Raw genomic sequence first — 24,764 nt, forward strand, 5'->3', positions numbered from 1 at the left:
CCAGAAGTTCAAGGTCAGCCTGGGCAAGAGGTGAGACTCCACCTCTACCAAAAAATTAGAATTTAAAAACTAATTGGGCCTGGTGATGTGTGGCTGTAGTCCTAACTACTTGAGAGGCTGAGGCAGGAGGACTGGTTGAGCCCAGGCGTTTGAGGCTGCAGTGAGCTCTGATTGTGCCACAGCACTCCAGCCCTGGTAACAGAGCAAGACCCTGTCTCTATTTAAAAAATAAAATAAATTAATTAATTAATTAAACAAGGCTGGGCACAGTGGCTCACACCTATAATCCCAGCACTTTGGGAGGTCACGGCAGGCAGATCACTTGAGGTCAGTAGTTCAAGACCAGCCTGGCCAATGTGGTGAAACCCTGTCTCTATCCAAAATACAAAAACTAGCTAGGCATGGTGACACACACCTATAATCTCAGCTACTCAGGAGGCTAAGACAGGAGAATAGCTTGAACCTGGGAGGCAGAGGTTGCAGTGAGCCCAGACCATGCCACCGCACTCCAGCCTAGGTGACAAAGCGAGGTTTTGTCTCAAAAAGAACAAAAACAAAAAATGCCCAAGAGGTTGATTGTGACCTAGTATCTCAGCTTTAAAATGAACAAAACACTGAAAAGGGGTCATCGGGAGCCAGGCAGAATGAGGATGCCCTGCCCAGGTCAGTGCAGGCAATGCCTATGCGTATGGTCTTAAAAACGTCCCCTGAAGTGAAAGACTTCTATACTATACAGTAGATTCTGTTTCCAGAGAATCAGAAAACATTATCATATCTCTAAGCATACCTTGCTACTAGATTTCATCTTCACTGATGGAATCACAACATTTCATACTATTTAATTCTATTTTTCTGGCTCATATTCAGTGACCATACATTAAAGTAAAAAAGTGTCCTTTTAAAAAAAAGTAACTCCAGTGGAGACACCTGATAGACATTACCTCAATCAAGTAATTCAGATGAGTTTGAGCACGGTGGCTCCTACCTGTAATCCCAGCACTTTGGGAGGCCCAGGCAGGCAGATGGCCTGAGGCCAGGAGTTTGAGACCAGCCTGGCTAACATGGTGAAATCCCATCTCTACTAAAAATACAAAAGTTTGTCAAGCATGATGGCGGGTGCCTATAATTCCAGCTGCTTGTGAAGCTGAGGCAGGAGAATCACTTGAACCTGGAAGACGGAGGTTGCAGTGAGCCGAGATAATGCCACTGCACTTCAGCCTGGATGACAGAGTGAGACTTCATTTAAAAAAAAAAAAAGACCAGGCTGGCCAACATGGCAAAACCTCATCTCTACTAAAAGTACAAAAATTAGCCAGATGTGGTGGCCGGCACTTGTAATCCTAGCTATGCAGGAGGCTGAGGCAGGAGAATTCCTTGAACCCAGCAGCCGGAGGTTGCAGTAAGCTGAGATCATGCTGCTGCATTCCAGCCTGGGTGACAGAGAAAGACTCTTTCTCAAAAAAAAAAAAAGATCCAGATGAACTCGCTGATACCATGTCGCTTCGTCTAATGTTGTGAGAAGAGCACTTCACCTCTGTGGTTTCTTCTAGAAACTCCCAACTACAGTCCCATGATGAGAAAAATACAGACAAACTCAAATTGAGGGACATTCTACAAAATACCTGACTAGCACTCTCCAGTTTTAAAATTGCCTTTGCTTTTTTGGTGTAAAAACGAAACGTGTCCTTTATAATTCACCTAATGATTTCCATCACTACTTCACACTGCAGGCACGAGTGCTTTGGTTTTTCAGTTTCACCGATTTTTATGAAACAATGTGGACGAAATGCAATTTATATACTATAACTGCATAAACATTACCTGTGGGAAGAAAGTTGCCCAGTATAATCAATAACTGATTACTTAGTTTTAGCAATGATACCAAATATATTTAGAAACAATCACATCATCAATTATATAATCCGTCCTAGTAAATAATATTCTTTATTAATCTTTGCTTTAGTATTAGAGCATAGAATCATTTTAGTTTTATGGTACAGACATAATCGGGTGAAATATAATTCGGAACTGAAGGGATATTGTGAGACTGATCAGGAGGTGAGAGTCAGTGCCCTGGGAAGGCGCCCGTTACTTAGCAGGCAGGCCTTGCGGTAAGGCCAGTGCCTGGGAAGGTGCCAGTTACTTAGCAGGCCATGAAGGGGAGTTTCCCTTTCACTGGGGGAGTTCAGAGAACATCTGCTCTGCCCGGCTCGTGAGGAAGGCCTGACATTGGCCAGCCCGGCCCGCTGACATCCAGGGGCTTAAATGCCTCCGTGGTGCTGTGCTCCGATAGTCACCATTCTGGTCCACTTTCATGTTCTACCTTCTCACTGGGTGCTTTTTCTAAGTTCTTAGAAGTTGTGAGAAGTAAAGAATAAAGGAATCCTAAAAGCCTTTGATCTTTCTGGGAAGTGTATACACAGATGCTGACCTATGTGCCTCCCCTCCTTGCAGCAGCTACCTGAAAGGGAGGAGCCCCTGTACTGTAAGCACCTGATTTGCGTGACCCTATCAATCACGTCAGATGATTCCCTTTCCTTACTCTGCCCCCCTGCCTTGTAAACAATAAATATCAGCGCGTCCAGGCATTCGCGGCCACTGCTGGACTCCGCGTTGGTAGTAGTGGTGTCCCGGGCCCAGCTGAATTCTTCTCTCATCTCTGTGCCTTGTGTCTTTCTTTCCTGTGATCTATCACCTCTGCACACAAAAGAACACCCACTAGACCCTGCAGGGTTGGACCCTGCAACTACGATTGGAAAAAAAATTGGAACAGGGCCTCAGGAAGGGTAGGGCTGACTGGCAAGCAGCATTTGAGCTGTTCATTCCTCAGTGACCATGAGAATACCAAAAGTGACTTAGAGGTATATGTCCCTGTCAAACTTCTTTCAATCAATTCCTGCTAACTTAAGCAATAAACGAGTGAATGGAAAAGAAATTGAGGACATTGAGAAGTCAAAGAGCTGACTATGCAGGTCAGATGCAGGGACTCACACCTGTAATCCCGACACTTTTGAAGTCCAACGCAGGAGGATTGTTTGAGCCCAGGAGTTCAAGACAGCTTGGGCAGTATAGTGAGACCCCATCTCTGCCAAAAATTTTAAAAAGTAGCAGGGCATGGTGGCTCACCCCTATAGTTCCAGCTATTCAGAGGGCTGAGGTGGGAGGATTGCTTCAGCCAGGGAGGCGGAGTTTGCAGTGAGCCTTGATCACACCACTGCATTCCAGCATTCCAGTCTGGGCAACAGAGTGAGATCTTGTTAAAAAAAAAAGCCAAGCACCGTGGCTCAGGCCTGTAATCCCAGCGCTTTGGGAGGCTAAGGCGGGTGGATTACCTGAGGTCAAGAGTTAGAGACCAGCCTGACCAATGTGATGAAACCCTGTCTCTACTAAAAATACAAAAATTAGGCAGGCGTGGTGGCATGTGCGTGTAATCTCAGCTACTCAGGAGAATCGTTTGAACCTGGGAGGCGGAAGTTAAGGTGGACCAAGATCACACCATTGCACTCCAGCCTGGGCAATAAGAGCAAAACACAATCTCAAAAAAAACAAAACCAAAAATTAGCCAGGCATGGTGGGGCATGCCTGTAATCCCAGCTACTTGGGAGATGGAGGCAGGAGAATCACTTGAATCCCCAGGAGGTAGAGATTGCAGTGAGCCGAGATCACACCATTGCACTCCAGCTTGGACAACAAGAGTGAAATTCCATCTCAAAAAAAAAAAAAAAGTTAATCATGTGGTTTCAGGAAAGAAACTGAAACCTAGAACCCAGGAAGCTCCAGGCATCTGGGAACAAGGGGCAGGAAGTGATGGATGCTGTCCCCAGGCACTGCCAGGGGAATAATGAAGCTCCTATCCTTTTTCATCCTTGAATTATTTGCCTCCATATTCAGTTCCATGAGAGAGACGCTGTTTCACTTAACATGGAGCCCCAGAGACCACTGGTAGCAGAGTTTATGCTCACCTAATACCTCATGGACTACCCAATGTTTCCCAGCCTGCCTTTCAGTTAGGTTGGGGCCATATGACTAATCCTGGCCAAAAGAGATGTGTGTCCTTTCCAAGATGAGACAGTTACAAGCTGGTGTGCCTCCTTGGTCCTTCTATTGCCCCATTGCCTATCCCTTGGAGGCATTTCCAGGTGACCCAGCCATCCTGACCTCTATTGCTGGACTGCCAGCTCAGGAGGACAAGGTTCACAACTGTCCATCACAGCACTGGCACACTGCAGGTGCTCGGTAAGTACATGCTAAATGGAGAAGTTAATGCACAAATAGTTCCTAAAACCCTGTGGTGCCCTTCATTTACCTGTGTGTCTCCCCAACCAGACCATGAGCTTCTGGAATGCAGCAGCTGGGTCTCACTCAACTTGATAGGCCTCGTGCCCAACACTGCACTGGCACAGAGTGATATCCAACAGATTTGTTTAATGTTGGATGAAGTGAAAATGACTGGATGGTTGCATGTGTAGATGTACTGGTGAACTGGAGGGCAGTTGTACCCCAGTCAATAAACTGCTGTTTGTTTCAGTATATATCTTTTGAGATTCACTATAATTCCCAGGAGAAACTGCAGCATCCAAGGCAGCTCAGCCACCAAAATCCAAGCAGTCAGTCCCTAACCACCCTTGGAGAAGCCACCACCACCTCCTCTGCCCAGGGCCTGTGAGCTTGTGAGCCCTGCCACACATACCACACAACCCTATTCCCAGTGCTCTCAGCTGGCTGCCCTGCCTTGAAAAGAGAAGGTTGTTACAGAGAACATTCACCTCTAGGGATATCCAGTTAATTCTCCAGAGTGGTGGTCTCCGTGGGCTATGATGGATAGTAAATAGATAGAAGATGGATAGATGATAGATAAATAGATAGATAGATGATGGTAGATGATAGATAGATAGATAGATAGATAGATAGATAGATAGATAGATGATGGTAGATGATAGATAGATAGATAGATAGATGATGGTAGATAGATAGATAGATAGATGATGGTAGATGATAGATAGATAGATAGATGATGGTAGATGATAGATAGATAGATGATGGTAGATGATAGATAGATAGATAGATGATGGTAGATGATAGATAGATAGATAGATGATGGTAGATGATAGATAGATAGATAGATGATGGTAGATGATAGATAGATGATGGTAGATGATAGATAGATAGATAGATGATGGTAGATGATAGATAGATAGATGATGGTAGATGATAGATAGATAGATAGATGATGGTAGATAGATAGATAGATAGATAGATGATGGTAGATGATAGATAGATAGATAGATAGATAGATAGATAGATAGATAGATGATGGTAGATGATAGATAGATAGATGATGGTAGATGATAGATAGATAGATGATGGTAGATGATAGATAGATAGATAGATAGATAGATGATGGTAGATAGATAGATAGATGATGGTAGATGATAGATAGATAGATAGATAGATGATGGTAGATGATAGATAGATAGATGATGGTAGATGATAGATAGATAGATGATGGTAGATGATAGATAGATAGATAGATAGATAGATGATGGTAGATAGATAGATAGATGATGGTAGATGATAGATAGATAGATAGATAGATGATGGTAGATGATAGATAGATAGATAGATAGATGATGGTAGATGATAGATAGATAGATGATGGTAGATGATAGATAGATAGATAGATGATGGTAGAAGATAGATAGATAGATAGATAGTAAATAGATAATAGACATATAGTCATGTGTTACTTAACAATGGGGATATGTTCTGAGAATTGTGTTAGGTGATTTCTTGATGTGAACATTGTGGCATGTGCTTGCATAATTTTAATTTCTTTTTCATAGAGACAGGATTTCACCATGTTCGACAGGCTGGTCTCAAACTCCTGACCTCTGGTGAACCACCTACCTCAGCCTCCCAAAGTGCTGGGACTACAGGGATGAGCCACCACACCTGGCCAATGCTTCCACAATTTTAAATGGAAGAGCCTACTACACACCTAGGCTGTATGGTCTAGCCTGCTGCTCCTAGGCTGCAAACCGGGGCAACAGGTCACCATGCTGAACACTATAAGGAATTGTAACACAATGGTAAGCATCTGTGCATCTAAACATAGCTACACATTGAAAAGCTACAACTAAAATATGGTGTTAAAGGTAAAAAGTGGTAAACCTAAATAAGGCGTCTACTGAAGGGCTTGGAACCAGGGATGTCAATGGTGTCATTCTTAGTCCAAGGCCAAAGGCCTGGGAATACTTCCACTGGTTGAAGGGGGCGGAGCACTGGTATAGATCCTGGAGTCCCAACGCCAGAGACCCTGGGTTCTGATGTCCAAGGGCAGGAGAAGGAGAGTGTCCCAGCTCCAGGAGAGAGGGAAGGGGAGGAGATCCTTTTCTCCGCTTTTTCATTTCACCAGGACCCCCAGAGATTGGATGGTGCCTGTCCCCATTGAGGGTGGAGGCTTCCCACTCAGTCCACTGACTTACACACCAATCTCCTCTGGAAACACCTTCCAGACACACCCAGAAATAATGCTTTACCAGTTCTCTAGGTATTCTTCAACGCAGCTAAGTTGGCACTTGACTGCCTTGATGATGAAGGGTTATATAACATAGGTGGAAAACAAGTCACACGAATGAGAAGCACCTGCTCCATTTTGTGCGTGTGTTTTTTTAAGTATGTAAATCAATAGAACTGGCAAGGTAAAGGTCTGGAAGGAAGGATGCACACTTATCTAGCTGTCACTTGAGAAGGAGAGAAGGAGAGTGGGATTGTAAGGCAGGGCCACAGTGAGGAGTAAAGGAATGGGAGTCTAAGAAAGAGAGAGAGAGCAGGAGAGGCAAAACCCTGAAAAGGGATCTATTTGATTACTTGATGCACTCACAGGGAACAGCCTTGTTAAGAAAAATTATCCAAAATTGAGAAATAGACTCAAGAGGACAATTGACTGTCCTTTTCTGTTTTTGTTTTTGTTTTTTGAAATGAACTCTTGCTCTGTCACCCAGGCTGGAGTGCAATGGCGTAATCTTGGCTCACTGCAACCTCAGCCTCCTGGGTTCAAGCGATTCACCTGCCTCAGCCTCCCAAGTAGCTGGGGTTGCAGGTGCACACCACCATGCCCAGCTAATTTTTGCATTTTTAGTGTAGATGGGGTTTCACCATGTTGGCCAGGATGGTCTCGATCTCTTGACCTCTGGCTCATCGGCCTCCCAAAGTGCTGGGATTACAGGTGTGCGCCCCTATGCCCAGCCTGCCTGTCCTTTTAAGGAAGTCCTTTCTTTTCTTTGTTTTTTTGTTTTTTAAGACAGTCTCACTGTGTAACCCAGGCTGGAGTGCAATGGTGTGATCTTGGCTTACTCCAACTCTGCCTCCCAGATTCAAATGATCCGCCTCCCTCAGCCTTCCAAAGTGCTGGGATTACAGGCGTGAGCCACCGCGCCCAGCCTGTTCAGCTTTTTTTTTAAGCAAATAAACCAAAGATGATAGTTTATTGCTCTGTAGGATGTTGGCTGGTTTCATATCTAACCCATCAATCATATCCCAACATTTCTTAAATTGCCTATAAATCCCTGTCTCCTCAATTGTTCTTGGAAATAGCATGACCGTCTGGCAGAGTCAAATACAATATTTGACTTGTGAACATTCTAATTTGTACGAACCATGTTTTTAATTTGTTTGAAATCCCTCCCTGGCTGGAGGGAAAGGCCCGTATGCCACCCCAGAACAGTGCCTAGAGCCCCAGTCCCTTCTCCATTTCACTCCAGCCTGGGCAACAGAGCGAAACTCCATCTCAAAAAAATAAATTAATTAATTAAATAAACCAAACTGGAGAACTCAGGAGTGCCTCCACTCTGATACCCTTCTCTGCTGGGAGCACGATGCGTTTAAACTATACAGGTCAAACTCTTGGTTCAGAAACCCTAGCACCAGTGTCACGCCCCAAAGCAATGCAACCTCTTATTGAATAATCACTCTGGGTTAACAAATCATCCACACTTCCTTGTGGCATACTTTGCAGAAGAATGGGATGGGACTGGTGAGTTTTGAAAGGGAATTGAAAGGGCCTCTGTGGAGCGGAAGACCAGAAGGACAGGCTGTGCTGGTATCCATTATTCTTTGGATTTCCAGTTTTCTCAAATTCAACTCATCCGTCTGGACGCGGTGGCTCATGCCTGTAATCCCAACACTTTGGGAGGCCAAGGTGGGCAGATCACCTGAGGTCGGGAGTTTGAGACCAGCCTGACCAACATGGAGAAACCCCATCTCTACTAAAAATACAAAAGTAGCCAGATGTGGTGGCACATACCTGAAATCCCAGCTACTCAGAAGGCTGAGGCAGGAGAATTGCTTGAACCTGAATGGCGGAGGTTGCGGTGAGCTGAGATGGCGCCATCGCACTCCAGCCTGGGCAACAAGAGCGAGACTCCGTCTCAAAAAAAAAAAAATTAAACTCATCCTAGGTAAGGTCTTGGTGTACATCACAGAGCATGTCAGGCTTCCCCTAAAACGGGTGGGGCCAAGGGAGTTCAGGTGACTCCTCAGGCAGAACCCAAACCTGCAATCCTTTGTTTTCTTAAAAAAAAAACACTTGGAAAATTCAAGTCATCCAACCCGATGGGGTAGGAAGGAGGGGAGCCCAGCCTAGCCATCAACATCAGGAAGTGGCTATGCTGGGAAGTTGGAGATGGGTCTGAAAGTGGGAGGAGTGCTGCAGGTAGATGGTGACCCTCCCCGAACCTGCCCTCTGTAGAGTGTCTATTTGAGACTGGAAGGAGGACAGGGATGCCTCCTTCACCTCCTTCACCTCCCAGTTCCTGAATGGCCTCAACTTCATCCTGATCCACCGATGTCCCTGCCTCCCAAAGAATTTCCTGGTCACCAATGCAATCATGGTCCCGGAGCTGGACTCTGAGACCAGTCTGCAGGCTGAGCAGGCGCCAGTGGAGGCAGGGGCATTGTTCTTCGATAGCAAGGGCGGGGCTGAGTGAGAAATGTGCTCTCTCCTGCTATTTAGCCACACATTTCAAGGTAGGGAGGAGCCCTCCTCTTAGGGCCCATAGCAGCGGGAGGCCCAGGCTGCCTGATCCGACCTCTGACTCCAGCTCCCCTCTGCTGTACATTTCCCCTTTCTGCTGCACCTGCCACATCAGCATCCAGCCCATACTGGGCTCTTTGTACCAGGGAAACTCATCTACCAGGTCAAGGCCCTGGAGGCCTGGGATCTTGGAGTGAGCAGAGAGGGCCAGGGGAGGCCTGAGATTTGGTCCAGAGCCCCTGCTCGCAGCAGGAGTGGGCTCTCTGCTCATTACAGTTCACATTGTTGGGACAGGTGGGCTGCCTGGAGCTGATCACCAAAGGACTAGCAACTGCCATCTACCACTCCCTTTACCTGTCCCACCAGCTCGCTGACCTCAAGCTCCAGGACCTTGCCCGCTACTATACTCCAGATCTGTGCAGCCATAGAAAGGGGACACTCCCCTGGGGCCTGAAGGCTCCAAGCCTCTCACCCTTGGCTATACCCCTGTTGGTTTCTTCAACCTTCCTCCAGCCTCCTGCCCAAACACACTGCTGCTGCCTCCAAGCCCTTCCTGTTTATACTCTTCATCTTTCCCAGCTGTGTGACCTTGGGCAAGTTATTTAACCTCTCTGTGCCTGTTTCTTCATCTGACAATGAAGCTAATAAGAGCACCTGTGGTATAGTTTATTATTCTTATTAAATGCAAAGCCCTAAAAACAAACACCAGTGCACAGAAAGTGCTCTTTGAGCATTAGCTATTAAAATTATTATTCACCCCAGAAAGTCACTGTGTCTCCAGGTTTTTCCACAGTAATCTTCCTCATAGGAGAATTCCTTGGGGTGTAGCTGTGGCCTCCATGCCAATGGCCAGATCCTCTTGACATCTGGCCTCTTGTGGGTTCCCAGCTCCCGCCACCAGCCTGCATAATGGCTTCCCTCCAGCACTGAGATTGATGACAGTGCCACTGCCCATTAGCCTCCAGTGGCTCCCAGTTGCTCACTACATGCAATTTTGTCTCCCCTGCAGCAGTTCAGCCCTTCTGGAATCTGCCCCGATTTCCATTCTTCCACCTCAGCACACCCTCGGCCCAGGGAGAGGAGGCACCCTAATTTCTCCCTCTCTCCCAATTCAAAATCTGCCCCTGCTTCAAGCCCAACTTATGTCCCGCCTCCCCCTTGAAGTCCTCGGGGACTCCTCCTATATGAACATCTGCAGCAGGGGCTCTTCCTCAGCATGCCCTCCTACAGCTGGGGGTGGAGGACCCTTTGGGAACCAGTGGAGGAAATGAACCAATCAGACAGATAGTCCCAACACAGATAGGCCTGGTGTCTCATCCTTCCCTGTGGTTTGGATTCCAGATGCCTGTAGGCCAGTGAGCAGAGAAAAGCTAAGGAAGAAGAGTGGGCAGGGACTGTGGCCAGTGGGGACCTCATGTGTGTCTGATGGGGACAGTGGTGACTCAGCTATCACTGTGACCAGATCTTCAGATTTTTCAGCAGAAACCAGACGTCTTCTAATATTTAAATGTTGGCAAGTGATTCGACTTGAAAAACAAACAGAGAAACCTTGCCAGCTGATCAAACCACATCTGTAGATCAATCATGGCCTTCAGCCCTCGGTTTGCACACCCTGGTAAAGATCGCAGCCTCCCAGTTTGAAACTCGCCTCTGTGGTCGGCCACCTTCCTTCCTTGGCCTGTTTCCTCTTTTGTAAGCAGCTGGTCTCAGTGGCCCCTTCCAACCCACACCCCTGTGCAGCGTTGGCTCCCAAGTGTTAGTCACCATGTGTTCCCAAATCCCCGGCTTTGGGATCGATATTGTTAACATCTATTACCCGGATGACACACGGTGAACAGGGACTTGGAGCTCCAGGCCTGGGTCACAGAGATCTTCCAGGAGGGTTTACCAAGCTGAATGCTCTCAGGGGATGTGTCCACTGCCCCAGGGCAGCAGTCCCTAGGGTCTCAGCTCTGTTCTCTCTACCCTACTCCCATCTAGGGGTCCCCTCCACCCTGGGCCACTGTGCTGTGTTCATTGGTGTTTCACCACGATCATCTTCATCTGCTCAGCCCAACATGCTGCCATCAACAGTGGCCAGGTGAGCCAGTGCCAGACCCAGGGGACAAGAAGGATCATGGGAGGAGCAGACCTAGCAGCACGGGCAGCTCTAGTTTGCCGGGTCTCAGTACCGAGTTTGCGGGGTGGGTCTGAATTCAGAGCCTGGATGCCCAATATCGCTACTACCATGTGGCTTGCCCTGCCCACCGCCAAGAGCCAGGCAGAACTAGCAGGCCCACTCCCTGAGGTCAATGCCACATGCGACGCCCTGGTGCTCCTTTGGGGTGGGGGGGTCAGGAGTGAAACCAAGGACACTATAAGCAAGGCCCAGATGTGGGTGGCTGGGGCCTCAGCTTCTAGAAGAGTGGGTACAATGGCTACTAGGAGAACGAACTTAGCTTAGCAGGCTGAGCTCCTAGGTGGCAGGGCTTGCAGCCACTAGGTTGCCGGTGGGTGTGGTTTGGGGTGGTGTGGATTCCTAGTAGGAGGAGCTTAGAGTGGTCTGAGCTTCAGAGTGAGCCGGGCTTGTGGGGGGGAGGGTCTGTGTTTCTTGTGGCCCACGGTCTTTTGTCAGGTGGGATGGTTTATGTCTCACGTTAGATGGTTCTGGAGTGGTCCAGGACCCCTAGGTGGGCTGGGACTGGGTGGACTAAGTCTCCAGGTAGGGAGAGTTAAAATAAAACAGAATCGTTGTGGGCTGAAAATGCAGCCGGCGGAGGTCCCAGCCTTTCCTCCTGCCTGCCTGGACACCTACCAGAGGTCCCGCGACGGAGCATCGCCGCCTTCTAGAGTCGCCTGGCCCCGATCTCTGGGGACGTCCTGGAGTGAAACCGGGGCCCGGCGCTGCCCTACTCCTACCTGAACCCCGCAACCGCGGGGAACGGGCGGTGAGAGCACAGGACGTGCACAGCCTGCATCGCACCCTGCGGCGCCAGCCCTGCCGCCAGCGCTCCAGTAACGTGCCGTGCGCACTCACAGATAGACCCAGGGAAAGGAAAGACTTTTTTGTTTTGTGGGGTTTTTTTTTTTGTATATTTTTTGTTTTTGTTTTTTGGGGGTGTTTTGGTTTTTTCGTTTTTTGTAGTTATTTTGAAAATAGGAGGGCACAGAATGGGGAGAGGCGAGACGGGAAGGGCAATCCTAAATGGAAATGCTGTTCTCAATCAGCACCGGGTCCAGGTAGTAGTAGGGGATGGGGAGGCACTTGTTGCGCTGGCGGATGGCGTGCGAGATCTGGTTCAGACGCTGGCGGAACGCCTCTATGCTCCTCCGCGGGGCCTCCTCCACGAAGTGGATGTCCGGGAAGTGGCCCAGAGGGCGCTGCGGGCAGAGAGCTCGGCAGCTGGGACCAGGGCCGGCCAGCACCCTCTCCTCCTGCTGGTGGCCCTGGTCCCTCCACCTTTGGCTTCAGTGGCCTCTCACTCCGTGCTCCCCTCTTGACACCCCCCCCCCCGCAGTTATCCTGACCCCTCCCTCCCCAGCTCCTGGCCCCCTCCCTGTGCTCAGAGTCCCCCAACCCATCTCGCACCCTGTCATCAGGCTCCCGGCTGAGAGTCCAGAGCACCAGCAGCGTGATGCACGTCGTCTTCACATCCGGCAACGTGTCCATGAAGGTCTCCAGAGTGGTCAGCCCCTTCGCCTGCATCGGTGGATTCCGCATGGATGCTGGGAAGTTGGGCATCCAGGCGGTGAACTCCATCTGGGGATAGGGTAGAGGTGCGGGTCTGGGTGGAAGAGCACACCAGGAGTTTCCTTCTGCCAGGCCCTCACCACCTGCCCTCCCGTCGCTGCCTTGGACTCCCTGCTCTTGGCGCTGAGGCTGGGCTCAGTTGGTTAGACTGGGGCTGGGGCTGGGGCTGGGTGTGGGGCTGGGTGTGGGGCTGCGGTTTCCTTGAGATGAGGCCAGGGCCTGGGGCTGAGAGTTGGGTCTGAGGCTCAGTTTCCGTTGGGACTGGAGTTGAAGCTGCGATTCTGGCTGAGACAAGTTAAGGCTGGACCAGGGATTATGGCTGAGGTTGGGTTTGAGATTGGGGCACGGACTGGGAGGTCGAGATCTGGGGCTGGGGCTGGGCTGGTGAGAGCACCGGTACCTGGCCTGTGTTGACAGCAGCGTGCTTGGCAGAGCAGGTGTAGATGACTATGGTGACATATCGGATCAGCTCAGGCACGGTTCGCAAGCACGTGGGGAAGCCTGACAGGTGGGGGAAAGGCGCAGGCAGCGTCAGTCCTGCCCTGGCCCTGGCTACCCGGCAGAGGGCGCCACCATGCCCCACTCTTCTCTTTTTGCAAAAGCTCCAAGCTGCGCATCCCTCCCTACCCTCATCCTGTCTGCGTGACCCTCCTGTGGCTACAACCCCATCGCCCCTAATCCAGATCATAAGGCTGTGGACGGAGGGTGGCAGGCCCTGGCCAGAAGTCCTCCAGGGCTGCTCCTGGCCCCTGCCTAACGTGTGGCCCTCAGATCTCTCTTCCAGTTTCCCTGGGGGTTCCTCTCTGGTCCAAGGTCAGAGGCTGTTGGGAGAGGCAGGAGGCTTTCTTTCGTTCCTGGGTTCCTTTGGAAGAGTCCTTCCTTGAGTCAATCCAGCCCACACCATCCACTCCCTCCCATCACTGCCTTCGGGACTCTGCCCATTTCAGATGGATTTCTCTGTCTCACCCCTCTTCCCTACCAAGCTGCTGGTTTCTTTCCTGTTGACCCATGTGAGCCTCAGGTTGTTTCTCTTTCCTATTGTACTGTGTGTCCTGGTTGCCATGGTGATCTCAGGTTCCAAAAGTCCCACACATTCAAACCAGACCCACCATCTTCCTCCCTAACTTCTCCTTTCAGCCCCCAGCTCAACAGATGACATACATCACTTATCCAGTTGCAAAAGCCCAAAACCTGGAGTCGCCCTTGGCCCCTCCCTCCCCTCACCTGCCCCTCACTGCCAAACCCAAACTGTTACCCAGTACCATCGTATCTAGCCCTGGAATTCTCTGTGGTGTCCCCACAGTCCTCGTCCTAGTCAGGTCCCCAGTCTTCCCTCCTGGACACCACAACTTCCCTAACTGTTTGCTGGCTGCCAGCGCAGCCTGATATTCCGGCACAGAAGTCTGATATCCTTGTAAAACCCTCGATGGCTCCCTCTGGCCCTTAACCAAACCTGACCACTGCTCACAGCCTCAGCCTTAGCCCATCGGGAACTTCCTCCCCTCCCACCCTAAGCTCCAGTTGCAGAGAACCTGACTGCAGTAAGCAGCTCTCAGAACTCCCTATGCTCTCCAGGTTTCTTGACTTTCCACGTGCTGCTCCCATGCAGAACTCTCCATCCCCATCCTCTGTCATCTCAAGGCTGGCCTCTCATCCTGAGATCTTAGCTAGATGTTAGCCAAGAAGTGAGATCTCGGCTAGATCTTAGCTTGCTCCTCCTGCCCTATCTTCTCTCCACTACCCCTTCCCAAGATGGGTTAGTCACCTTCCCTGAGCTTTCCCACAACTTACTTTAGGGAAATACCTGCCACCCTAGACTGTAAACTCCTTGAGGGCAGGCATCTTCACTACCTGTCCTGTTCCCTTTTGCCTCCTCAGTAACGGGCACAGTGTTGGGTTATGGAGGCTCACTGGATATTTGCTGGATGTGTACCCAGGCGGCAGGACCTCACCCTTCTCCTGGAGCTGCCAGCTGCCCCCTGCCAGCTCCCCCCTGCCAGCTCCCTGGCCTCCCACCCTTTCCTGTTGGAGCTCACACCCCATTTCACAATCCACAAAGATTTGTTTCTGAGTTGGGGCTGGGACCCCTCCAAGTCTCTGCAGAGATGACCCACAGCCCTTAATCTCAGACAGGGACCCATGGCCAGCCATGTTTTCTTCCCCACCCTCTCTGAGGTTCCACTGCCCCAGAGGCCAGAGAAGAGCCCTGCCAGAATCCCAGGGTAGCAATTTGGTCTCTTTTAGTCCACAGTAAAATATGTTCTGATCCATACCAGGAGGGCCCTAGCTGACCTGCCTGGGCACTGCCCCTCAGCCCCAGCTCCCCTGGTTGCCCATATGCCCAGGCCCATACCTGAGCTCTCACGCCCTAGAAGACACTCCTTAAATATCTCCTGCACCCAGGACTGCAATTCTGGGTCACCCTCCACGGCTGCATCACACGGGTAATAATAGGTGATCATCTCCGTCACATACCTGACCAGGGGACAGGGCCTCAGTTTGGATCCTCCCCTCCCACTCCTCAGCCAGGCTTCTCCCACCTCCCCCAGGGTGCCCTGGCCTCGGTTGGCCCCAGAGCTGTCCCAGCCCTGTGGGAGGGCAAGTCCTGTGGGGCAGAAGTGGAGAGGGTGGCTTGGCAAGGACAGAATGCACCCAGAGCACTCCCTTATAAGGGCTGGGCAAAGCCTACAGGCAGCTCAGATCCCAGAGGGGTCTGGGCAGCAGAGGTGGGCTGGGGACCCAAGCAACAAAGGGGCCCACTGGGCTGAGGGTGCAGGTGTAATGGACACACAGACCCCAGGCCCCTTCCCCAAGGACAAGCCTACGGATGACACCAGACCCATACTCAGATCCCCAGAAGCTCCCTACACCCTCCCTAACACTCCAGGGTGTCCACCCTGAGAGCCACCCACTGGGGTGCTGAGCTCACCTCTCCAGCGCATTCCACACAGCCAAGCTGTCGTCGCGGTAGTAATATCCAGGCAGGTCCTGGACCCCACGCTCCACAAAGTCATTGGGGAGGTAGAGGCTGTCATAGGTGAGCTCTGACAGAGCTCTCACCATCACCCCAGCAAAGCCCTCCACTCCCAGAGACATGCCCTGTGAGGGAGGAGGCAAATACTGGAGGTGGACAGGCATCCCTGGCACCCCCCTCAGGTCCTCTAGGATTCCAATAAGTGCCCCCTGTCACCCCCGAGCCAGCCCACCCCACCTCCAGGAACTCTCCTGCTCTGGGGCAGCGCCCCAGCCCTGCCCTGCTCCTTTCTAGACAGGAGAACCCACTTCATCCAGTTCCCTCCCTCCATGCCCCCTCACAATGACCCAAAGGCAAGTGAAAGGTCCTGGTTTTTGTCCATCTACAAAGGCCAGAGGAAAGCAAGTGTCTCTTTGGGGATGGGGGCAGAGTCTTACCTTGGCAGAGAGCCCCCCCTCATTGAGGAGAACAGCCCGGCCAATGCTGTTGATCTGGACAGTGTATCGGGTATGGGGGATGAGGAGCTGTGGGAAGGACCAGGAGAATGAAGAGAGAGGGCTGCAGTGGCGCCCAAAGGAGCTGAGCACCTCACTCACGCAACATCAGACCTGCTCACTCCGGAAAGTCCCCATGCCAAGCCCTCTCTGACTAGAGTCTGACTGCTCAGTGGGCTGGGGGCCTTTCTGAGGCCAGGTGAGGGCCATGATGCCTGGGGGAGGCCTCTCCCCCCAAGCCCGTACCTTGTAGAGGGGGTGGCACATGGGCAGGTTCCTCAGCATGGCCAGGCAGAAGGCCTCGGCAATGAGGTGGGTCTCCAGCAGGTGGGCGATGGCCTCGTGGCTGTAGAACTCCGCATAGCGCACCCACGTCTTGGCCAGCAGCCAGTCCCACTCAGAATCGCTGGGCAGGAAGATGGGGCAATCCGGCCCAGGGGTTTGGCTGAGCTAGGGGTGGTGAAAGAGGGAGGGTTAGATGAGGGCAGGACCCACACACAGAAAGGCCCCACTGCAGGGAGGAGGCAGAAGGGAGTCTGAGAAGGTGAAAACCCTCCCACAGTCCAGTCCCACTGATCCCCTGAGTACCCCTGGCCCTTTTTTCCCTACCCACATTTGATCTTGTTGTCCCCTCTCCCTGACTTCAGTACCTTCCCCTTGTCCCGGTCTCTACCTGGCAGCTCCCACTTATTCTTCCAGAACCATCTCACAAGCTGCCTCCTCCAGCAAGCCTTCCTTACTCCAGCCCTACCTCCACCAAACTCAGGTGTGCAGGTTGCACACTACACAAGGGTTCCCAGCCCTCAAGGGGCAGGCAGATCACTGAAATCAGCCTACACTCTTATGCTAAGGAACAATGACCATCACGCTCTGGGGCTCTGGCCCATCCACCCAGAGGGAGCCTCTTTCTAACTTGTACATGACCCTTGGGGTAGTTCCTTCCTCTGCCAGACCAGATTCCCAAGGCAGCAGCTAGGTCTAATTAGCTCAGTATTTCCAGTAGGGACCTGGCCCCCTTCAGGGGTTGGTTTTCCAAGTGGATGGATGGATGAAGTCAAAGAGACGAGCACACTCCACAGACACACATACGTGCTCACACTCACAGATGCACACACATAGGGCATACCAGTGCAGCCAGCCCTCCGTATCCATGGGCTCCACACTGTGGATTCCACCACAACAGATGGAAAATACTCTAGGGAAATAAACTGTCTCTACTGAACATGTGCAGAGTTTTTCCCTAAACTATACAGCATAACAACTACACATAGCATTTACATTGTATTATATTGGGTACTATAAACAATCTAGAGAGGATTTATTTTATTTTATTTTATTTTATTTTATTGAGACAGGATCTCATTCCGTCGCCCAGGCTGAAGTGCAGCAGCGTGACTTCAGCTAACTGCAACCTCGGCCTCCTGGGTTCAAACGATTCTCCTGCCTTAGCCTCCCGAATAGCTGAGACCACAGGCACTCCCCACCACGCCTGGCTAATTTTTGTAGTTTTAGTAAAGATAGGGTTTCCCCATGTTGGCCAGGTCTCGAACTCCTGACCTCAAGTAATCCGCCTACCTCAGCCTGCCGAAGTGCTGGGATTAACAGGCATGAGCCACGGCACCCGGCCTAGAGAGGATTTAAAATACACAAGCGGGCCGGTGGAGGTGGCTCACGCCTGTAGTCCCAGCACTTTGGGAGGCTGAGGTGGGAGCATAGCTTGAGCCCAGGAGTGCAAGATGGAAGAAAGCCTAGCGCTCCTTGTGTACACGCAGCAGCAAGAGCTCCGCTGAGCAGCGCACCTTGCACTTCTGTACCTGAGGCGACCAAGATAGCAAGCAGGTGAGAGGCGGGGAACTGCCAAGGTGGTCCTTGCACCTTGCAAGGTGCATCTACACCTAAGCCTATTTGGACACACAAACCCGATCCGCTGCCTGCCCACACCGGGCTTTTCTATGAATTACAAAATGGTGCCCGGGTTGGGCACGGTGGCTCACGCCTGTAACCCCAACACACAAGAAGATGTGTGTAAGTTATATGTAAATACCGGAACATTTTATATAAGAAACTTGAGCATCTGCAGATTTTGGTATGGGGAGGGGCGGTCCTGGAACCTGTCTCTCAAGGATACCGAGAGACAACTGAAAACACACAGGTCCACACGCTCACATAAGCGCGCGCACACTTGGAGGAACATTCGCTCACACAGAGGCTCAGAGGCAGCGCCGCCTGCGGCCCACGCACCTGGATGGCGATGGGCATCATTTTGCCCTCCGGCCCGAAGTGCAGCAGGCAGAGGGGGGCGCAGTGGTGCTGCTTCCGGCCGCTGAGCTCGACGGTGGGGAAGCCCTCCATGATGCGGTAGTCGGCCAGGTAAATGTTCCCCTTCTGGAGGGGAGCCGCGGTGGGTGGCTAGGAGGCACCCACGCGGGGCTCCCAGGGGCAGGGGTGCGACGGGAAAGCGGGGTGCTGGGTGCGGGTGTGGCTGGGACTGGCGCGGGCGCCGGAGGTGGGGAGAGACCTGGATGCACGCTAGGGAGGCCGGGAGGCGGGCCGGGGTCTCCGCCCGAGAGGGCCTCACCTCCAGCTCCGCTTGCAAGCACGTTCCCTCGCCCAGAAACGGGGCCACCATGTCGTCTGTGACGGGGAACTTGTCTGGGATCCGCGTGCAGCGGCGGATCAGGCCGGGGTTGACGCCGTTGAGGTACTGGTACCCAAAGAAGGTGTCCTCGGCCCAGTGCTCTGCCACGTACTCTGTGGGGATGGAACGAGGGCGTCACAAGGCGGCCCGGCCCCCCTCGGGGACGGAGAAGCATGGGACAGAAGAGCACCGGCACCGAGAGGACTTGGGGAGGAAAACGAATCCCCCAGCCTCGCGCTGAGAGGCCAGAGGAGCCCGGGGCGACGTTTTCCCAGAAGCCGCCAGAGGGCGCGCGCGCCTCGCTGCCTCTCGCGTCCCACTGCCCCGACGTGGGGGGCCTGACTGGCACTCAGGAGACCACCTGGCTCCCCCTGCTCGATCCGGGACGCCCCATTCCATACCAGCGACGACAGACTTCTTGCCGGGGAAAATTTTCTTAATATCCTTCAGTCTCTTCCACGAATGTTTGCAGTCCAACAGGCCGCGGACTTTGAAAGCTAGTGCCCTAGGAGTTGGGATTCCAGGGAGAGGCTGTCACCCAAGAGCCAGCTGGGGCTAGTGGCAGGGCCGCCCCACCCACTTAGGTCTCTGGACCTTAGGGTCTGTGCATCTCAAAGTCTCTGGGTCCCAGGTCTCAAGATCTTTGCATCTCTAGGTCTCTGGGATCATGTCTTGGGTTTTCTGGGTCTGCATGTCAGCTCCCTCTGCCTTCCTGGCCATTCCAACCTCTGGGACTGTCTTGGAGGCCACCATGGTAGGGGGAGAGGGACAGTCCTGGCAGGAGCCCTCGTCACTCACACACACTCACATGGGCCCCAGGCGGGTGAAGAAGGAGGCTGTCTTGAGGAAGGAGTAGCGGAGATTTAAGTTTAGGAACTTGGTGGCCTTAAAATTGATAAGAATTGGGAATCCTGGAATATAGCCATTCCACCTGTGGGAGAAGCACATAGCAGCTGGGATCCAAGGGGCGGGGAGGAGGCAGGCACCCAGGGAGAAGCCATGGGAGGGGCCCAGCACAGCTTCAGGTCCTTACTCTGGCCGGTTCGGGTTGCGATGCCTTCGGACTGGAGGACGGTAACTGGGAATGTGCACATAGTTGGGCAGGCCAGGAACAAAGACCCGCCAGCTGCAAGGGAAGCCGAGATGTGCCCCTCATGCCCGTGCACCACCCAGGGCAGAGGGCCAGAGCCATCACTGCCCCCCACCTCCCTGGATCCCTGCAGGGCCCCAGACTCTGCCACCAGCCCCCTCACTGGTAGAAATCCTGCTTGGCTCTGATCTCCTCTTGTCGGTGCTCCAGGAGGATGGGGAGTGAGTCGTCTGCTGTTGTCTTTCCTGTAGGGAGACCAAGGAGGTGACTCAAGGGCTGACCCCTGCCCCAAGAGAGAACATTCGGTATTTGACTTTCTGGTCTGCCTTGTTTCACTTAAGATAATGACTTCTAGTTCCATCCATGTTGCTGCAAATGACATGATTTCATTTTTTCATGACTGAATAGTATTCATATATATATATATGCCACATTTTCTTTATCCAGTCATCCATTAGGGCACTTAGTGATTCTGTATTTTTTTCTAGTGTGAATAGTGCCAGGATAAGTAAGATATCTTTTTGATACATTGATTTCTTTTCCTTTGGGTGGATACCACTGAAATATTAATAACTGACAATTGTTTGGCACTTACTAGGTCCCAGGTACTTTGTAGACAGTTTACTTTTTATTAATCTAACCCTAAGAAACACCCCTGGCACCAGCAGTTTCAGCTAAAGGACTGTATCACCATGCCCGTGGTACAAGGAGAAACAGTCGTATTATGTGGGAAAAAGGCTGGATTTGTTCTGCAGCAGGCTGCTCCTGACCACCAACAGCTGTTCAGCCTTTTCAGACTCCCTTCAGGCCAGATGTGGTGGCTCAGGCCTGTAATCCCAGCTACTCAGGAGGCTGAGGCAGGAGAATCACTTGAATCTGGGAGGCGGAGGTTGCAGTGAGCTGAGATCCCATCATTGCACTCCAGCCTGGGGGGCAGAGCGAGACTGCATCTCAAAGAAAAAGAAAAGAAAGGAAAAACTCCATTTGGATGTCATCACGTTGGATTCTCGTATCTACCCTGTGAAGTAGGTTCTGTTGTGAGCTCCATTTTACAGATGAGAGCACCAAGGTTTAGAAGAATTTGGAAATGTGCCCAGATGTCCAGCTAGTAGGTGGAAAAACTGAGACCTACATCCAGGTCCGTCTTTCTCCAGCACTCTGACTGGTGGTCCCCAGGCTGGCCTGTGCTGCCACAGCCCATCATTTTCCATCAAGGCCCTCACCTCACCCTCCTCCACCTCTCCCTCCTCCACCTGCCTCAGCTCACGTTGTATTCTGGATGAACAGTGCTCCCTGGAGTTGCGAAACCCAGAGATCCAGCTCGTTTCAGTCCCCAGGGTGGGAACCTCACTCCTTCGAGGGCCCTGTGGGTGACTCAAGTCTCCCTGTCCTCCTGTTGCACGGCAACGGCTCACCCAACCCCATTCCTGCCTGGCCACGAGCGTCACCCTGCCTGTCCACTCTTCCAAGTCACCCAGACCTGTCACTGTGGGAAGATGCTCAGTGTCCCCAGCAAGCCTCTCCCCTTGGCATGCACACTGTCTCCCAGGCTTTCCTTGCCTCTCTTTTCCCCAGCTCAGGCCCTGGTCCCCGCTCCAGAACAGGGCAATGAGAAATGGAAGAGAGGTAGTCAGCTGCAGGGAGGATGGGGCTTCTGGCCCTGGGTGTCCTCAGCTCTGCTTTCCCTCCCATCCGCCTCAAAGGAAGCCAACAGACACTCAGGTGATAGAACTGGGGGATAACAGGACAGGCCTCCAAGCCCCATGCAGTACTACAAATTAGGAGGAGCTCAGCCACCCAGCTCCTGTACTCTCCCATGGGAACAACCAAGCAACTGGAAAAACCACTGGGCAGCCTTAGCCAGCCATGACCTTGGAGAAACCCTGACAGTCTATCTGAATATTAGGGCTCTGTTGGATAGATCCTTACTGGATTAAGAGGGGGTCTTTTGAAGTAACAGTTCATCCTGTTAGAGAAATAAGGTATCCTGTTGGGATAATAGGGAATCCTTTGGAGCAATAGAACATCCCATCAGTCTAAAAAATGCTCTATTAGAAAACCAGGGCTCATGCTTGTAATCCCAGCACTTTGGGAGGCCAAGGTGGGTAGATCACCTGAGGTCAGGAGTTCGAGAGCAGCCTGGCCAACATGGTGAAACCTGTCTCTACTAAATTAGCCAGGTGTGGTGGCACGTGACTGTAGTCCCAGCTACTCGGGAGGCTGAGGCAGGATAATCGCTTGAACCTGGGAGGTGGAGATTGCAGTGAGCTGAGATCATACCATTGCACTCCAGCCTGGGCAACAAGAGCGAAACTCCGTCTCAAAAAAAAGAAAACCAGGGCATTATAATTATGAGACCACAGTGCCATGGAGACTTATGGAACTCAAAGGGCTTCTAAATGGGGTAGCAAGGTGCCAGTTGGAATAATGGGGCATCCTGTTATAGTAACAGAATCCTGCTGGAGTAACAGGGAGTCTTTTGGAGTACATATAGTTGGCATCATGAATAGACCTCCTGTGAGAATCCTGAGCCTCTCCCTAGCATCACAAGGGGTCTTTTTAGAGTGGCTGGGCATCTTGTAGGAGTCTGGGAGGACTGGAGAAGTAGCAGGGAGTGCACTCTGGAAATGCTGTCTGCTGCTAGATGGGGATGCTGAGGGTAGCTGCCAGGCCTCAGGCACCTCTGTTACTCCAGTGCACAGACCCAAGCTGAGTCCAGAGCAGTAGCACTGACTAAGGGAAATGTGTGAGTGTGGCAAGAGAGCACAGAGTCCCTGGTGGGGCTGGCCCCCTGCTGGCTTGCTGGAAACCCAGGTGCCATGCCCAGGTAACAGGCTGGAGTGAGGGGCCTTACGGCCATGGGATGGAGCAGGGTGACGAGGGCTTACCTGTGGCCTCCCGGAGTGACAGGGTCTCATAGCCATCCATCCACTGGTAGGCAGGGAAGTGGTAGATACGGCCGTTGGGGGCACAGATCTGCACGTAGTTGCAGTACCAAGGGTCTTTGGGGAAGAAGGAATAGCGCTCTTTGTGCAGGCGGATGATGATGAGTTCCCCTAGGTCCTGCGGGCACTGCACAGTGTACTGGTCCACCTAGGCAGGATGCAGGGCTGGCTGAGTGGGCAGGTTTCTACCTAGCTCCCAGGCTGCCCACCCCGCTGGCCCCTCACCCAGGCCCTGCTCATGCTGTGTGATGCTCACCTCCCTGGACTGATGGAGAGGCAGGATATTGACCTGATTGTTGAGTTTCCTTCTGACTCCTCCGGCTTGGGGGTCTCCTATTGGGTCCCTCTAACCAAGGCCGCCTGTGTAGGACTCCAGCCCCTCCCTCTCTCCATCCCCAGCTCCTGTCTTTTCCCATCCCCTCTCCAGGCACCTGAGATTGCAGGAACCCTTAAGACCCCTGGGAACTTGGCTACCACACTACAGTTTTTGAGTGGGGAGAGGTGGTGGTCCAGTCAGCCCCTTCTCCCATTCATCAGTGAAGATGCAGATATGCAGAATGGCCACATAGATAAAGTGATCTATTAAGGTCACATAGCATCAGGTGGCTGGGCCTGACTCAAAATCAGGTCTCAGGGCTTACAGAGCATGCCTTCCATGAGACAGGCTGGTTTGGTGTCATTTTAAGTCACAGAGAATCCAATGCAAACATGAAACAGTTATGACGCAACTGAACTTAGGAAGAGTGAGTAAGAATGGAAGAGAGACGATGAGGGAGAGGGGAAGACAGAAGAAAAGGGAGGAGAGTGAAAGCAGGTGGAAAGGATTGGGAGAAGAGGGATGCAGGATGGGCAGAGACAGGGAGAGAGGGCTGAGGGAGAGGGAGAGAGAAGAAAAGGACGGGGAGGGAGGTGAGGAATGGCTGAAAGGGATAGCGATGAGGGAGCAGGATGGAGAAGGATGGTGCAGAGACCTGTGACATGTGTGAGGGGCTGGGAGCCAGCTCTGGGCAAGGCGTCTAGAGCCACCCTGGGGGCTCACTGCCTTCAGAGCTCTGCCTCTGCTCTCTAGCCTCTTCTGGCCAAGCTCAGCTCACCTGGCTCCCCTTGCGCGCCTCCACCCCTTTCAGGGCCACACACACACACATGCACACACACAGACACGCAGACACGCACACAGGCACGCATGCACTTACCGCCCCAGTTGCAAAGTCTCTCCCAAAGTGGTTCAACAGCTGCTTATGGCTCTCTCCTTGGGTCCCCACAATGGTCAGTGAGATGGAGTCCAGTGTTCCTGACAGGAGGTCGGTGCCTGTGGCCACCTTGACTTTGTAGGTGGCCATGGCTGATCTTCAGGAGGCAAGAGGGATACTCAGTCCTGGACACCGTGGAGGGGCCACACAGAGACCCAAGGCAGGCAAGGGAAGCCAGGCACAGAGTGGAGTGGACAGGGCCAGCCTCCAAGGTAGAGTGGTGAGGTGGCGAGTTGGGGTGACTGGGCCTGCCAGCCAAATCCTGGAAAAGCTGCTGCCCTTGGCAGCCGGGATGCGTGCTGGGAAGGCCCGGGCGGGGCCCAGCTGGTGGCAAGTGAGCAGGTTTCTGGGCTCTGAGCCCTCTGGGAGCTGGCAGGGAGGAAAAGCAGGCAGGGCACTGGGCCTGCCTCTGAAAGGGCGGATGGAAGACGCCGTGGATGAAGGCGCCTTCAGGGTGGGGGAGCCAGTCCAGCCTGAGCCAGGGCCCCAGGGAAGTTGGGGGAAGGGGCAGGGTGGGGCCCCAGATCTTTATCAGACTAATAAGCTCTTTCCTCCTGCCAGTCCCCATTGACTGCAGTGCTGGGAACCCCTGCTAAGCAGGGCCCTGGG

General features: G+C 52.3%; 1 protein-coding gene across 1 annotated transcript; it reads right to left on the minus strand.

Moving 5' to 3' along the window:
• Positions 1-12,071: 12,071 nt before the first annotated feature.
• ALOX12B (arachidonate 12-lipoxygenase, 12R type) lies at positions 12,072-24,510 on the minus strand. The gene is made up of 15 exons (XM_035299965.3): positions 24,099-24,510; positions 22,849-23,053; positions 20,124-20,205; positions 19,904-19,996; positions 19,679-19,801; positions 19,272-19,375; positions 18,811-18,983; positions 18,474-18,617; positions 16,479-16,682; positions 16,176-16,262; positions 15,694-15,863; positions 15,118-15,239; positions 13,165-13,265; positions 12,603-12,773; positions 12,072-12,394 (listed from the first exon to the last, which is right to left on the minus strand). Exons 1-15 carry the CDS (start codon positions 24,243-24,245, stop codon positions 12,215-12,217), a joined length of 2,106 nt encoding a protein of 701 aa, XP_035155856.1. The 5' UTR covers positions 24,246-24,510; the 3' UTR covers positions 12,072-12,214.
• Between the last annotated feature and the right edge of the window lie 254 nt (positions 24,511-24,764).

Source organism: Callithrix jacchus, chromosome 5 (genome assembly GCF_049354715.1).
Source record: "Callithrix jacchus isolate 240 chromosome 5, calJac240_pri, whole genome shotgun sequence".
Lineage (NCBI taxonomy): Eukaryota > Metazoa > Chordata > Mammalia > Primates > Cebidae > Callithrix > Callithrix jacchus.